Here is a 15,804-nt window from a genome sequence, read left to right as displayed (position 1 = left end):
TGATTGGAGCAAAAAGTGCCAACAAATAATCTTTTGGTGTGCTGTACTCTAAATTTAACGAGCACATCCTGTTTGTATTGTATCAAGACTCAAGAGTAACATAATTGAATACTTGTATTATTCACTGTTACACTGTAATTTGTAATTGTAACTTTCTTCCTAGAAACGTCTTAGTATACTCTACTTATAACAACTCATTGATTAGTAACATTCCATTTTGTCTCTCTCTCTCTCTCCAAATCTTCTTCGCTCTCTCTCTCAATCGCCGATTTTCCAGCAATTCGAAGATGCCGTCAAGAAGAAGAACACTCTTGAAGGTCATAATTCTTGGCGATAGCGGGTTTGTACACTCTGATTCTCATTTTTTTAAAAGCTTTTTGTAGTTGTAAAATGTTGCTATTCATTTTGTTTGTGGAGCTTGATTGAGGTCAATTGACCTTTTGGCTTGGTTTTTGGCTTGTTTATCTTAAATTACTGGTAGTTTTTATGTTTTGTGCTTAATTTTGAGAATTTAGGTTAGAAGGTATGCAATTGAGTGTAAAAAATGCTGATAGAAATGTAACTTAACTGGAAATATTATAACTGTAGATGACTATTGATTGAAGTTTGAAATTGCTTCATTTGATATGAAAATTAGATATAATTTGAATTTAGTGAAATTTTTGACTTTTTGTGTGGAATCTTCTTTGATGATTTTAGGTGTATAAAAACCTTTTTGATACTTTGTAATTGTGTATAAAGTTCTATTATCGTTGCTTTGTACAATTGAGGTTGTTTTATGTGATTTTAGCCTTTTAGGTTAAGACGTAAAATCATACTATAAGTTGAGTAAATTTGGGTTGGACATTGTCCTACATGATTAATATTCGATTGTATTTTACCAATGTGTATGCTGCAAATATTATTTGAACTTCTAGATTATTTTGTATAGGCAATTTAGTAGCTCACACAGAATTGCTGAGCTATTGGAGCCCCAAGCCCTTTAGCGCTGAGAGTACTCAGGCCTGTTCATTTCATTTTCATTTTCACAAATTATTTTCTCTAGAATCGTGTGCATTCATGAAGCGAGTACTCGGGGCTTTCTTCTACTGAGAAAAAAGTTAGTTGTTATTCGAGTAACCGTTGCCCTTCTTAGTGAAAATGGGAGTGCATGGTTGATCATCATGAAAAATCTTTCTGAATGTAAAAATGAACAGAAGAAGAGAAGTATGTGAAAAGTTTATCTATAAGGAAAGTGGATTGTTATAGATTCTGATTAAAGAAGTTTTAAACTGGCAAGTTGCTTGGAATATTGGAGAAATAGAATTGATTACATCATCTGTTTGTGATAGTAACAAATGCATGAGCCTGGATATGTCATAACACATGAATCATGTTAAAAGTATTGGATGTTGCTCAATGTTGGTGACTATTGGTATGGCAACTACGAACTGTGTGCCAGACAAGAACTTATATGAACTTTCGGCGGTCTTTCTCTTGATCAAATAGAAAATTGAAAGTACGATGCAAAAATGTGATAACGTTTGTGATAGTGACACGATGATGTTGTAACAAGAGTGATACAATTATCTTAATGCAAATATCAGCCAAAAACATTAGATATCTCTTGAAACAACTGAAATTTTCTCACTTTTACAATACGTTTTTTTTTCTTTCTTTTTTTTTTTTTCTAAAAACCTTTACAACTCAGCCAATGCAATGTATGCAGCCTGATTTTTGCACTATGTGAAAGTCACTTCAATTATGTTGAAATGAACAACAATTTTATTTTATATACTTACCTCCTTTATATATTCTTCAATTTTTCTTAATCAAATATTCATTTATCTTGTTATGCATTTGCAGAGTGGGGAAGACCTCTTTGATGAATCAGTATCCTTGATTTACCTGTTTGTGAATAAAGGAAAAAAAATGTTCTACCTTGTGTTAGTTGTGTAGAGAGGAAGTTTCAACTAATTTCGTAGATATCTGTATGAATTATAGAGTTGTTTATCGTTAACATACTTGATTAGATATGTGAATAAGAAGTTCAGCAATCAGTACAAGGCCACTATAGGTGCTGATTTTTTGACAAAGGAAGTGCAGTTTGATGATCGCCTTTTCACTTTACAGGTCAGTATACTATAAAACCATTGTTTTTTTTTACGAAAAATACAGTTTGATGGTTGCCTATTCAATTCACTTGTAACTGGATGAAATTTATCCTTCTTGGTTTTTTATGATCTGTAAATACGATGCATCTTGTCACGACAGATATGGGATACAGCTGGACAGGAAAGATTCCAGAGTCTTGGTGTTGCTTTCTATCGAGGTGCAGACTGTTGTGTTCTTGTATATGATGTCAACTCTATGAAGTCTTTTGACAATCTAAACACCTGGAGGGAAGAGTTTCTTATACAGGTGAGTGTCTTGTCTCGTCGCCTGTCTCTTCATCCTCCCTTTTGTCCCCAAATAATGATGTCTATGTGCTTATTGCAGTTTATAGTCAAGTGAATGACAAGTAATATGCTTCTTGTAAACTTCACCTCTAATTTGAATTCAAGTTTTTCTATGGACCATAACTTGGATATGCTTAGAGCCCTATTGCAGAATTATGTTTGCGAGAACTTGATTTTATAGAGCATTCAGATATTAATGCATGTTGATGTTTGTCTCAATTATGTAGATCATTCCTGAAAATTTTATGATCAAATCTACTTCAGACCTATGATGAACTAGATTTTTAAATAAGTTTGAGACCCTTATGTTTAATTGCAAACCTTTACGTCCTTGTTTTCCACAAGGAAGCATACTTGAATGGGCACTGGTCATCTTTGTATTTAGCATATAACTTTATAACGAACGTTAAAAAATTATTTGTTTTTATGTTGCAGGCTAGCCCTTCAGACCCAGAAAACTTCCCCTTCGTTGTCATTGGAAACAAACTTGATGTTGATGGTGGAAACAGTAGAGTGGTAAGTTTTTAGGTCCTGTCTTTTGGTCTCTGCCTTGTGATGTGATTATCTATTTTATTAGTTGAATGTTGTGAGCTTGTATTAATTTTTAATGAATAATAATTGTCAATTGAATAACTTAAGGTTCCAGAGAAAAAGGCACGGGCATGGTGTGCATCTAAGGGGAATATTCCTTACTTTGAGACCTCGGCGAAAGAGGGATTGAATGTTGAAGAAGCTTTCCAGTGCATAGCGAAAAATGCCTTGAAGAGTGGTGAAGAAGAAGAAATGTAAGTTAACCTATTCTTTTTTGGTGCATGAGAATGTCTTGGCTTTTTTAGAATTGTAGCTATGTTATCATGTTTTCTGCAAGACATTTTTTTTACATTAATGCATATTCTGTGTAGATGTTGTAGCATCCCTTTCTTTGAAATACTATGTTCACCTCTTAAGTCGTGTCTACACTTCGATATACTTTTCCTCCACCTGCCTGAGTTAACACCTCTTGCACAAATTACCGTCTCTTTGCACGGTTCATAACTTATTTCTACTGCACATATTCACTTCTTTGGCCATATATGGATTTTTCGTATTTCATTGTACGATGTTTAGTATGTCTTTCATGACCGTAAGATTATTGCTTATTTTTCATGACTGCAATCTCTTTCTGACAATTTTCTTTCTGCTTGTGTATTCAATTATTCATTACCTCCGGAAGATACTTGCCGGACACAATCGATGTTGCAAATAACAACCAGCAGAGGTCAAGTGGATGCGATTGTTAAAAACAAAATTGTGTTTGTCCCCTTTCTCCTCTCCCCTTTCTATTTTCAATTTTTGATGTGTAATAAGATTTTTCGGAATTTGTAGCGTTTGATCCCCCTTTTTCATACTGAATCGAGCAGTTGTGTATATTACAATCATTTGACACATTTTCAGAAGTTGAAGCCCTGGCGTGATTCTCTTGTTTTTGGCTTTGGAAACACTTCAAAAAGTGTTTGGTTAGGAAAAATATAAGTTTCAGTGTGAAAGGGTTTTCACAATAATTACCTATCAACTTAAATTGTATAAATGATAATTAGTATTTTATATATGATTTAATTGAAGCTAAGAAATGTGAAGAGCCATAGAGGATGGTAAAAATAAAAAGTAGAGAAATTTTGAATTTTTCAATTGTGAAATAAAAAGTAAATGATAATTAGGTTCTAAATTTGTTCTACTAACCCTCCTCCCCTTCTCCCGGTGACTAAAAAAATATTTACTGAAAAAGCATTCTGTGAAAAAATCCCTTCACCAAACACTACCAAGCGTCAAACTACTAGTTCCAGGCTCCAACTATGAAAGGATGTAGAATAATTCCCGTATAATTGGTGTAATACAAGGTTTCTTGATCTCAACTCAATATATTACCCAGTAGATCCAATTTGTTTTGCGTCAGACTAATTGTTGACAATGCAACTCAAAAAAATAATATACATCAATTGACTTGTAACTTATTTGTGAGTACAAATTTTCTGTTTTAAAATCTAATTTCAAAATCCAATGAGTATCTTATAATTATTTTACCGCTGAAAAGAAGTTTTGCAGAGAGCATACAATGTTCTCTCTTTTACTCGAAAATTAGTTTTGTTTATCAAAAATCAAGTAGAAGCTTCAATTCATGGGAATTGGATAGGCTCAGGCTGTAATGCCTTCTCTACGAGCTCGGTTTGTTCTTTGACATGAACAGAAATAAAACCAGTTGCAGTTGCAGCAGATGGAGGACGACCAACGTACTTAATGTCATCAATAGATCCCCTGTTTACAGATTTCATTGCAGTACAAAGACGGGGTGCAATGTAACTGTAAGCACCCATGTTCATCGGTTCTTCCTGGCACCAGACAATCTCAGCATCTGCAGATGTAGCAATGATTGTAAGATAACTTCGATACATCAAATTAGAACTTTATATCCGAAATCCTAATCCTGAAAGATAAGGTCAAGTGCAAGAGATCTTCAAGGGCAACAATTTGGGACATCCATGAAGTCCAGGATACATGTGGGTCATACAATAGAGCCAAACTTTAATGATAATACAAGAAGAAAGCTGAGAACAAAGTATATGGATACAGAAAATGTAACTACACCAATTAGGAACTTACTTGGATACCGCTTCAATTCTCGTTGGACAAGGTCATATGGGAAGGGGCAGAGTTGCTCCACTCTACAAATGGCAACATCACTGCCCTCTACTTTTCTCCTTTGTTCATCAAGCTCGTAGTAAACCTACATATTTTTAAAGTTAGAAATATAACTTAGAGGAAACAGAAAACATGGAGCACATGCCTCAACGTATTAGCTTCTAATATCAATAACATGTCAACTTATTTGATGAAGAGAGCATAAAGATTAACAAAAAGCAATTTAAAAAGATTATAATATAATACTCCTTTATTGGTCCCTTTCGATTTGCACCTGTTTAAAAGAGGCGTAAATATTTAATTTGTAGTTGGGTATAACAATTGGGGTCAAGAAATGTGTGAATGAGATTAAAAGAGCTAATAGTAGTAGGGGCCATTACCAAAAGAGGAAAGGGTGCAAAGTGAGTGGGATAACCTTAAAAGAGAAATTGGGTGCAAATTGAATGGGACAGAGACATTGTCCAAATGACAAACACTTACTTTTCCAGAGCACAAAACCAAGCGTCTAATACCCTCCTCCAGATCTGAGTGCATATTCTGATCTTTTATGAGACGCTTGAATCTGGTTCCTTGTTTATCAAAACCGGGATGACCCTTAACATCATCGAATTCAGAAAGGTTTGATTTACAATCTTTGTGACGAAGTAAGTTCTTAGGTGACATGACAATTAGAGGCTTGCGGAATTCCCTGTGTATCTGAATACAGCACAGCAAAATTGTCATCAACTATCAGAATTTGCAGAAGTTAAAGAATACAGAAGATCACAATTACACTCACCTGGCGACGCAACACATGGAAATAATTGGCAGGGGTTGTTACATTGACAACCTGCCAATTGCATTCCTGAATCTGCTTCCGTAAGGTGGGTTCCATCTCAGGTATGACATAGGGGTTGTCATCACTCATCTGTCACGAAAATTTTCAAGACGACTCAGTTTCTTTTATCTTATTTGCCAACACAAGATAAATAACAGAGCTGTATCTCCGCATGCAATATGCCATTAATGAAAAAGATAGAAAAACAACAGTTTAAGAGAGTTGTATATACAATGCAGTTGCTTTTTACAACTGTGGAATACATCACAAGAATTACCAAACTACTGTAAAGATATTTGTTTTTTGACAATGATTCATAAACATCTTTGTTATAAGGTCATTTAACCATATAATCCAATACCACGGGCCTGACAGAAACAGTTGTCTCATTCAAGTGGCTACTTTTCTTTCTCAGGTGGCTGTTGTAATTTTAAGATCTCTCAAAATCTCCTATTACTCATCAGTCTCTCCCTCTGTACGTAATACGTCAATACCCCAACAGGTTTTCCAAGGTGAAGCATGAACAATGACATGCCAACAAAGTATCCATGATGCATAGAGTTTCAAATCACAGTGCTCAGCTCAGTCTCAAACAGGCTCAGGTAATGTAGAATCAAAATGCAAAATTTCAGAGTAACCACGGCAAGATTAAAGCCTAGAGTCAATACATGAACTAGGAGCAAACGGATAAAAGGAGGAGAAGGGATGCAGGAAAAAGAAGCGGCATTACTTAGCACTTCATCTTATCAACTCACATTGTTCACTCATTAGTCATTTAGCGTGCTGAGGTTAAAAGGGGGAGGAAAAGAGGAGAAAGAATTTGAACTACTCTCTAATCTTTAATCAACTATACAACTATTCTATGCAGAACTTTATTGAAGACCCAACACCAAGTATTTTACAGATTCGATATTGCCCAAAAGCTCACCAAACCAACAGTCGGAACAACAGAAATAGTTTCATTAGAGATGAAAGCTCGAGTTGCATTAATAATTTCCATCAACAAAAAAGTTTTCCTGCATCTCCTTGGTTTGAGCACCACATTCTGTCATTATCACAACTTTTCCGTCGCTCTTAAGTGTCCCTTTATACACAGCATAAGTAAGAAATGTATAGGCAGTATTATCAAGTGTAAAGTGTAAACTTCTACATTACCACATAGGTGGAGGAATACATTAAGAGAGGAAGCGGAAACAAAATCACTAATAAATGGGCTTGATATGCAATTGTAACAAGAATTAGCAAACAAATAAGCCAGAAATATGTGCATGTATTGGCAGCCAGATTAAATGTGTCCATTTTTGATGGAGGATGTATAGTTTATTGATTTTGTATTATGATAAACTATAATAAAATGCTCGTTAAATCATGAACATGTCAGTTGCAGGATGTTTGCTATAAAAAATCACTTGAAAACAATCTTTTTTTACAAAGGTAAGGTTGCAAACATACAATTCCCCTCAACACCAATTCCCCCGAACTCCACCTAGGTGGGACCATTTAATGGCATTGGAGGGAATGATGATGGCTTAAATCAAGATTAAAATTTATTCTAACTTGGCAAATGCTTGTGGGAAAAACTGAAACAGAAAATTCATCCCACAGCCTCATCCAATCATTAAGATTTGTCCCCGGTTCAACATATCTTACACCATAATTTGATACAAACTTGAATAAGTGCGTAATTCAGGAGTCTAAAGTGCATGACTTCTCTCAAAACTTCAAGCCACAATGAACAAAGAGATGAAATGATAAGATACTCAGTCACCACCCAATTATAAAAAATGCATCACATTCAACTAAGTCGTGTATCTAGAAGCGAACCTCATCAGGTCCATATTCAGTTTATTCAATCAAAAAATTCAATGTAACCTTCAAGAATAATGCAATACCTGTAAGAAACGTTCCAATCGCGCACTTGAATGTTCAGGTCCCTGGCCATCATATCCATGAGGAAGCAGCACAACAAGACCGGTTTGTCGCAACCACTTTGCTTCCCCACTACTCAAAAACTGATCAAAAATAACTTGTGCCCCATTAGAAAAGTCACCAAACTGAGCTTCCCACAGGACCAATGAATTAGGATTCTCCATGGAATAACCCAATTCAAATCCAAGAACACCAAACTCTGAAAGAGAGCTGCACCGAAAAAGTCAAGAAAACTATTAAAACAGGAACTGAACATTTCATATAAAAGTACTCAATAACTAGATTAGCATGCACCTCCTCCATTCTATCCGAAAATACCAGCAAACCCCACCATAGAAACAAAGTGAGCAACAAATATGTGAAGCAAAAGTCTAACAGCAAATAATCAAATCATTACATCAGATAGTATATGCTCTACAATAGAACCACAGCTTATCAATCTTCACATGTGGGTGGAATATGTTGCTCATAATCTTCATTTATCTCAAATACCCCTTTCAGTAATCCACATCCTCAATACATGGACATGGGCAGACACTTTGGGACAAAATCAAAGAATATATTCATTAAAAAAATCTAAGTCAGACACTGCAAAAATTCCAATAACAGAGGAACTGCTATCTACATAGGCTATGGTCACCATCCCCCAAAACTGCACGCCATAGCACTATCAGTTAATAATCATAGCACAAAAATTTCTTTAAATCATACATACACCATGTATAAAATCCCTCCAATACCCCAATAACATTAAGTGGTTCCTACTCCTATTTTAGGTTTCCACGTAGGCAGGGTTTGAGAGGATCGGGTGTACACGACCTTAATTTACCTTGTTATTAATAACAAAGAGGTTGTTTCCAATAGACCCTTCCTTGGTAACAAACATCATCCTTCATATTGATAATAAGTGCACGTGATTCAGTACGAGGAAAACTAGTAAAAATATCATGATACAATATTTTGCTACAAGGTTCAACACATTGGAGATATGACTGGTGTGAAGAATTAGGTTATGACTAAAGTGAACTTCTAAGGACAAAGCAAGGCAGCTGCGAGCAAAATGAACTGATAAAAAGCTCACCTGTTACTAACTGTAAACATTTCTTCATTTTGATTTATCATGACATGGTCCAAAGGACAGTATTTTTCACCAGTTTCCTGATCATGGATTACAGAATGCCTATGGCTAAATGTACCCCTCTCAACATCCTGACCACTCAATCGAACATGATTGCCTTCAACTAGCAAAGTGGCAAAAGCTAGTGCTTCACCAACTGCCCAATCGATGCCCTCCCCCGTCTCAATCATTTGAGCACGGTTCTCATAAATCCTTTTCACAGCTTTGTGTGGCTTAAAGGTCTCAGGAAGTGTGGTGATAGCTTTCCCAACATTCTTCAGGATCTCTGGTTTAACCCTGAACCAAAATTACACAATACATGACATAAAATGATGAATTGAACTCTAAATCCAGCATAGAGAAGCTATACATCATCAAAGGTCAAATACATACCCAGTGTTACGGATTCTAGAAAGTTGTTCAGGAGACTTAAAACCTAGCCAATAAGCTGAAAGCCAATCTCTCCTTTGAGGAATATAAGCCTTGCTTGCATCGAACTCCTCATTGAGAATTGTCATAACCTTTTTCTGGATCTGATCAACTTCTTCCTTTGCCATTTCTCCGGTTTCAAGAACTTTCTTCTTGTAGATATCAAGCGCAGAAGGATGATTTCGAATGACCTGTTAAAAATAAAGAATTAAAGACTATACTTTCTCTCCACCAATACGCCTCTTCAAATGATGTAATTAACAAGGCATTTGACAGTCTATATATTAAAAATAAAGAGGCTTAGTGAGTGTCTTATCTAATTAGTAAGGAAGTCCTCAGTAATTTGGAAAAAGTGTATATACCAAGAAATATACCAGCCAAAGAAGCTAAAATTAATCAAGTTACCTTGTACATTTTTGGTTGTGTGAAAGAAGGCTCATCAATCTCGTTGTGACCGAATCTACGATAGCAAACTATGTCAACCACAACATCTGAGTGGAAGGTCTGACGCCACTCCGCTGCAAGCTCACAAACATGAACAACAGCTTCCAAATCATCCCCATTAACATGAAAGATGGGGGCATTTAGAGCTTTGGCAACATCAGTGCAATACTGCGAAGATCTTCCTGACCTTGGATCAGTTGTAAAGGCAACTTGATTGTTCACCACAATATGTATTGTACCACCAGTAGTGTAATTTGGAAGAGCACTAAGATGGAGTGTCTCGTAGACCACACCCTGTCCAGCAAAACTACCATCACCATGGATCAAAATTGCCATATTTTTTGTCCTGTCCGCATCATTAGAATAGTACTGTTTAGCTCTTGTCTTCCCAACCACAACTGGATCCACAGCTTCTAAGTGACTAGGATTGGCAACCAATGACAGATGAATCCGCTTCCCACCTCTAGTAGGCCTATCATAAGAAGTACCTAAATGATACTTGACATCTCCAGTTCCTGTGTAAAGTCCTACCTCATCTGTAGGTTTTGTGCCGCCACTGAATTCACTAAATATTTGTCGAAGGGGTTTTCTAACGACATTTCCCAGCACATTTAACCTACCCCTGTGAGACATTCCAATTACTATACTCTCAACCCCAAGATCTGCAGATCGATCAAACATCTCCTTCATGCCAGGAATAAGAGTTTCACAGCCTTCAAGACCAAATCTTTTAGCTGTAGTCCACTTTGTTGCCAAGAAACTCTCAAACTGGGTACTCCATATAAGCCTGTCAAGCATCACATGACGCCTTTCCTTGTTATATTCCATTGGTGTAGGGGTCTCAATTCTATCTCTCAACCAGTTACACTTGTCACGATCAGGTATATGCATATACTCATAACCGATACTCCCACAGTATGCCTGCTCAAGACGATTAAGGATGTTTCTAAGAGTCTGAACAGGGCGATTCTCTGACAAAAAACCAGCCATCCTCCACACTCCAAGAAAGAATTCACGATCCAGATCAGCTTCACTAAACCCATAAACGTCCAGGTTCAAGTCATCAGGAATTGGCCTTTCTTCCAGGTTCAATGGGTCCAACTTGGCCTTGAAGTGACCATTAACTTGGTAAGCCCTCACAAGCAGAAGCAGACGCATACTCTCTTGAATAGTCTGTCCTGATATACCTGGAGATGTAGCTGCTTGGCCAACAAAGTTCCTGAAGAAATTGTCCCACGACTCATCAACACTGTTAGGATCAGCTTCCCAAGCTCTTTGTAGCTCCTCTAGATACACACTACTTGTCCCATCAAGGAAACTATCGGTGAGCCGTGAAAGTGGTACAGGGCGCGGAACAGGAGCAGCTTTTGGTTTAACAATTGTGCTATGAAAAGAACGGTGAAGTGAATTAACAGTAATTCGGGTTTGTGAATCAGTGACTCGTGTTCTGGTTACATAAGACCGTCCCTGAGCTACTGCCCTCCTAACAGCAAGCTTTGCCACAGAAGATCCAGCTCTAAACCAAGCCATTGCTTCGGATCACAAATTCACCAACTTAAAAACAAGCTTGAACCCAAAAAGGCAACATTAAAAGACTATTAGAACAAAATTAAGTAAAAAAAAACACAAGCTGGACAAAATCAATCTCCAGAACTCATAAAGGCAGTAAGATGATCTATACTACAATAAACTCCCTAGCTCATAATTTGGATACAACTTCCACAAAATAATTCAAATTACGTTATCATGGTGACCATCACTACTAGTCAAAGGGAATACAAGTAAATTTGCTTCTTCTGCACTTCTACACAAGATTTAAAGTTGATAACAGACATTCATTAGCAAATTGATAACAAAGACACATGAATTGAAAAACGCTGAAATTTTTAGCAGTTAGATTCGTGTCGCTATCAACTTCCAAATAAAATCAAAAACTGATATTAGCCTAGACTTACTCGCTACGAAAAACATGGCTAAATAATACACAATACAAGAATCAACACAAACAACAAATCATTTCAAATTTCAATTATAGCGCTAAAAAAATCAAAATGATAACTTCAACAAAATAATACTAATCTTTCATGAAAAAATCCTGATGCCTACGAATTAAAAGTCAAAACTTCGAACTCAAACGCAAGCTAATTAAAAGTATAACCACAATTAAAGGAAAGATCCTCCGCAATAGAGGTCGCGTTCACCTTCAATTTCGCTCAAACATTCAAAAAAATCCATAAAAACGTAGCAAAAACAATTATTACTCCATGAAAGCAAGATGAGAAGTTTCTAAATGGATAAAAATTACATTGAACTTTAAAGGAGACACAAATTCAAACCAAAAGTAAATCGAATACTAAAAATTAAGCAAAAAAACAAAATAGTAAAAGAAATTATACCTGAATAATTTAGAAAATGAGTACTTGATAGTAGATCAGAAACCCTGATATCTAGATTTGACGAGGAGGGAGAAAGAAGGAAGAGAGAGAATGCATTGTAAGAAAACAGGGAAATGTCAAAAAGCGCATAGATAGATTGAAAAACACAAAGATGAATATATTTGGACAAGAAGGTTCTTTTTTTGAGAAAAGTAAATGTTTTGAATTTGGGTTGGACCATGGTCAATGAACCGTAGTTGTGGGTTTGGTTCTAGACTTCTAGTTGCAAGGTAATACCATGTCCTATTTGTTTTTTTTTTTTTCGCGTTTGTCTACAAATTTAATCTTTAATATCTTGCATAATTAAAAATTATAAAAATCAATATTAATACATATTGTATTGAGATGAATCAAAAAAGATTTTATTTGACTATGTTTTAATTTATAGATGTCTTATGAAGAGATGAGACATATATATGAGTTAAGTATCTCACCTAATATACTTTATGGGAATATGGTTTGAAGTCGCCTTACTGACAGACGGTCTCTTACAAGAGTAACTCATTATTGTATGAGACGGTCTCATCGTGAGATAAGTTTTCTCTATGCGTTAAATAGTACAATTAATACATGTTATGAATGGTGTGACTTGAGTGCACATTTGATGTGTGCATTCATGATTGACTATTTGGGTGAAAAATCCTATGAGTGTGTTAATGTGGATGAAATAAGTTGGTAACTTAATGTTTGTGATGTTAATTAAAGTATGAATTGATTCATGAGTTATGAAGGTGATGAATTGACTTAAATATGGGAGTTATGAATCTTAATGAAGAAGTGAAAAAGATGCTCTACTATGTTGGGTCGAACAAAACTGTCAGAATGCCTCCTGAAGGTCGCTCAACTAGGCCGCTCAACCGAGCGAGCTCCTGGGTGGGTCGAGCGAACAAAAGAATACTTTCAGTAGCTTGCTGCAGCCCCCTCGACCGAGCAAGTCTCTGCTTTGGTCGAGTGGATCTTCTGATGCTCCTAGGATGCGGTTTTTGACTCTTCAAGTGCTTGGGGCTATTTTATTATTATTTATTCATAGCTTTAATATATTTAATGTTGCTTAGTGTGATCTCCCCTATAAATAGAGGTCTCATATGCCATTGTAAATCATCCACAAAATACACCCCAAGCCAAACACTAGCCTAATCTCTTTTCAATTGTAATTCTCCATATTTTGAGAGTTCTTTGAACTCTCTTGATAATATAAAAGATACTATACACCGGAGGACGTAGCCTAAGTTGGGTGAACCTTGTTAATTCTTTTGTGTCGTTTTTATTGCATTATTATCTCCTACAAATATTGTTTTCATTGATAGTATAATTTGTTTGTCACAAGATTTCATATACTCGATCTTGGTAATATTGGAGTTTGAAACACGTTATTTGAATTCTAATATAACATCATTTTTAATATAAATTACGATAATATAGATTTTTTATTTTGAAGTTATTTCAATAAGACATTTTATCTTACAAGAATTGCTGATATTTATGTCGATTGAAGTACTTTTATTAGATAAAATCTCGAGTTCACCTAGAATCATCTTCTCTCATCATAAAATCTCAGCCGAAATCCGAGCTATTAGATCGAATGAAGCCCTTTGGGTTTTTACCCGAAAGATAGGTAAATGGCGTGAGTCTAGCCAGTTTTGACTAAAATTGGTTATTAATGGTAGTCAATGGGTAAAATGAAGAAAGGGAAAAAGTCTATCAAAAAAATATCTTTAAAAAAATTAATTCAAAATTCATAGAAACAATGAAATGCTCGACAATCAATTGTTTATTTATTAATTCAATCAGCTAATTTTGACTTTACTAACTTTAGTCATATTATATCAAGTCAACTATTTCAACTTTGTCATATAAATTGATTTTTAGCTAGTTTAAGGCATTTAACAAATATTTTGTATGATAGTTTGACCAAATAAAAGACTAAAGATAAAAATTCAACCAAAAATTAATCTTCTTAACACACATAAAATCATCATAATCATATTCAGTGTATCCTGTTTATAAAAACTACGATCATGGTGACATGGTCTAAGAAGGAATGGAAAACGCCAAACCATACTTATAATGGAAGATTCGACCAAAGAGTCATTCGACTCAAGAAAAGCCTGCAACGGCAAACAAACCAAAACCAGACAAGAAATATAATAAATCGACAAGGCCCTGCAACATAAAAATTAAGACTAGTAACATAACCAAATAAATATACAAGCAATCATAAAAGCTAGAACCCTAGAACTATAAACAAGGCATAAGTGACATAGGTTTAAGCATAAGCAATTATCATCCAAGGTCTAAGAAACATATACGTTTCCAATTAATTTTATCTCTAGTCAAGTCTTGGAAGAGATATAACTCGCCCATGTCATTTCTGATTTGCTTCTTCCACGTTTTCTTAGACATATTGCGCCTTCTTATCTCATCAACTATGATGTTTTTTATCATTCTCACAAACACTTCGGTGGGCTTCCTTTGCAAAAGTTCAAACTTCAAAGCATCTCAATATGCTTCCACATGTCTTTACAGATATAAGTGCAACTCCTAGGCCTAGCTTCTCTCTTAAAACCTAGTTTCTAATTATATCCATCATGATATGTCCACGCATGCACCTTAACTTTCGCATCTCTACTACAATTATCTAATTGGGAAACTCCCACCACATAGAAACCTAGTAGTAGTTCTCCATTTAAGTCATGCAAGCTAATTTTGATGCATTACATCTTCATTAAACTCCACTACATTAGCATTTTTAATCTTAAATATTTTAACTTGATCACTTTCATAATAACATCGTTGCTAATGATTACCTAAGGTTCTCCCACGTGTTCTACACTAAAATTACACCGTAAGTATTCCGTTTTAAAGCAACTTAATCTCAACTCTTTTCCTTCTAGACACTTACATTAAAAAGAAGATATAAATCGAAAATGCATGCAATGTCAACTTGCAAATCGGATCACCAAGGTTTTACACGAAGTGTTGAAACTCACACCCAAGCATACTTAAAGATGGGTGAACTTTTGGTTTTCATAATACGTGCAAGTCGGACAAAGTGCGTAAAAAAAGACGTGTTAATCAAATAGAACCAATCTACAATTCTAAAAATAATATTGCACGGCTAAAATTATATGTGAATATTTGGTGACTAATACAGTTAATAAAGGCTTTAAAAAACTAAAACGAATTCTTGCAAAACTATTTTTGTATACTCATCTTCCAACTATCCCATTAAAATTGTCAAAATTGACTTTTTATTATGAGTTTTTTTCATTATTTATAGCAATTTTAATATGATAAAGAAAGTATTTGGTGAGTCTATTGTTATTTCTCCTTTAACTTGTGTTGAAAACAAATACGGGCTTAGAAGTACCCAAGCATGGAACTATCAATTGGGTCTTTTTTTAACTCTAGACATCGTCTCAACCATAATAAAATCAGAGCAAAAACAAAAATTATTTAGGGGAAAAGAAAATTAAAACCCTAGCTAAACACAAATCCATCTTCTTTTATCTTTTCACA

General features: G+C 35.2%; 2 protein-coding genes across 2 annotated transcripts; one reads left to right on the top strand and one right to left on the bottom strand.

Moving 5' to 3' along the window:
- The first annotated feature begins 43 nt into the window (after positions 1 to 43).
- On the top strand, positions 44 to 3,900 carry LOC130828760 (ras-related protein Rab7). Its single transcript, XM_057694733.1, has 7 exons — positions 44 to 340; positions 1,846 to 1,872; positions 2,013 to 2,112; positions 2,254 to 2,400; positions 2,874 to 2,954; positions 3,078 to 3,223; positions 3,652 to 3,900. The coding sequence occupies exons 1-7, from the start codon at positions 288 to 290 to the stop codon at positions 3,716 to 3,718; spliced, it is 621 nt and encodes a 206-aa protein (XP_057550716.1). The 5' UTR covers positions 44 to 287; the 3' UTR covers positions 3,719 to 3,900.
- A 492-nt stretch (positions 3,901 to 4,392) lies between these two features.
- Positions 4,393 to 12,399, bottom strand: LOC130828751 (uncharacterized). The gene is made up of 9 exons (XM_057694721.1): positions 12,247 to 12,399; positions 9,812 to 11,416; positions 9,371 to 9,597; positions 8,942 to 9,274; positions 7,824 to 8,070; positions 5,893 to 6,021; positions 5,595 to 5,810; positions 5,076 to 5,199; positions 4,393 to 4,827 (listed from the first exon to the last, which is right to left on the bottom strand). Exons 2-9 carry the CDS (start codon positions 11,378 to 11,380, stop codon positions 4,592 to 4,594), a joined length of 3,081 nt encoding a protein of 1,026 aa, XP_057550704.1. The 5' UTR covers positions 11,381 to 11,416; positions 12,247 to 12,399; the 3' UTR covers positions 4,393 to 4,591.
- Positions 12,400 to 15,804: the final 3,405 nt, after the last annotated feature.

This window comes from Amaranthus tricolor, chromosome 1, assembly GCF_026212465.1.
Source record: "Amaranthus tricolor cultivar Red isolate AtriRed21 chromosome 1, ASM2621246v1, whole genome shotgun sequence".
Classification (NCBI taxonomy): domain Eukaryota; kingdom Viridiplantae; phylum Streptophyta; class Magnoliopsida; order Caryophyllales; family Amaranthaceae; genus Amaranthus; species Amaranthus tricolor.
Note: the sequence above shows the minus strand (reverse complement) of the source record. Positions and strands in the feature narration are given on the sequence as shown.

Excerpts from the sequence above, each read along its gene's own strand:
- LOC130828760 (XM_057694733.1), top strand. The coding sequence starts at position 288 with ATGCCGTCAAGAAGAAGAACACTCTTGAAGGTCATAATTCTTGGCGAT. Across the intron at positions 341-1,845 it reads ATAATTCTTGGCGATAGCGG|AGTGGGGAAGACCTCTTTGA; the intron begins GTTTGTACACTC and ends ATGCATTTGCAG. Across the intron at positions 3,224-3,651 it reads AGTGGTGAAGAAGAAGAAAT|ATACTTGCCGGACACAATCG; the intron begins GTAAGTTAACCT and ends TACCTCCGGAAG.
- LOC130828751 (XM_057694721.1), bottom strand. The coding sequence starts at position 11,380 with ATGGCTTGGTTTAGAGCTGGATCTTCTGTGGCAAAGCTTGCTGTTAGG. Across the intron at positions 9,598-9,811 it reads CACAACCAAAAATGTACAAG|GTCATTCGAAATCATCCTTC; the intron begins GTAACTTGATTA and ends TATTTTTAACAG. Across the intron at positions 9,275-9,370 it reads TCTAGAATCCGTAACACTGG|GGTTAAACCAGAGATCCTGA; the intron begins GTATGTATTTGA and ends ATTTTGGTTCAG.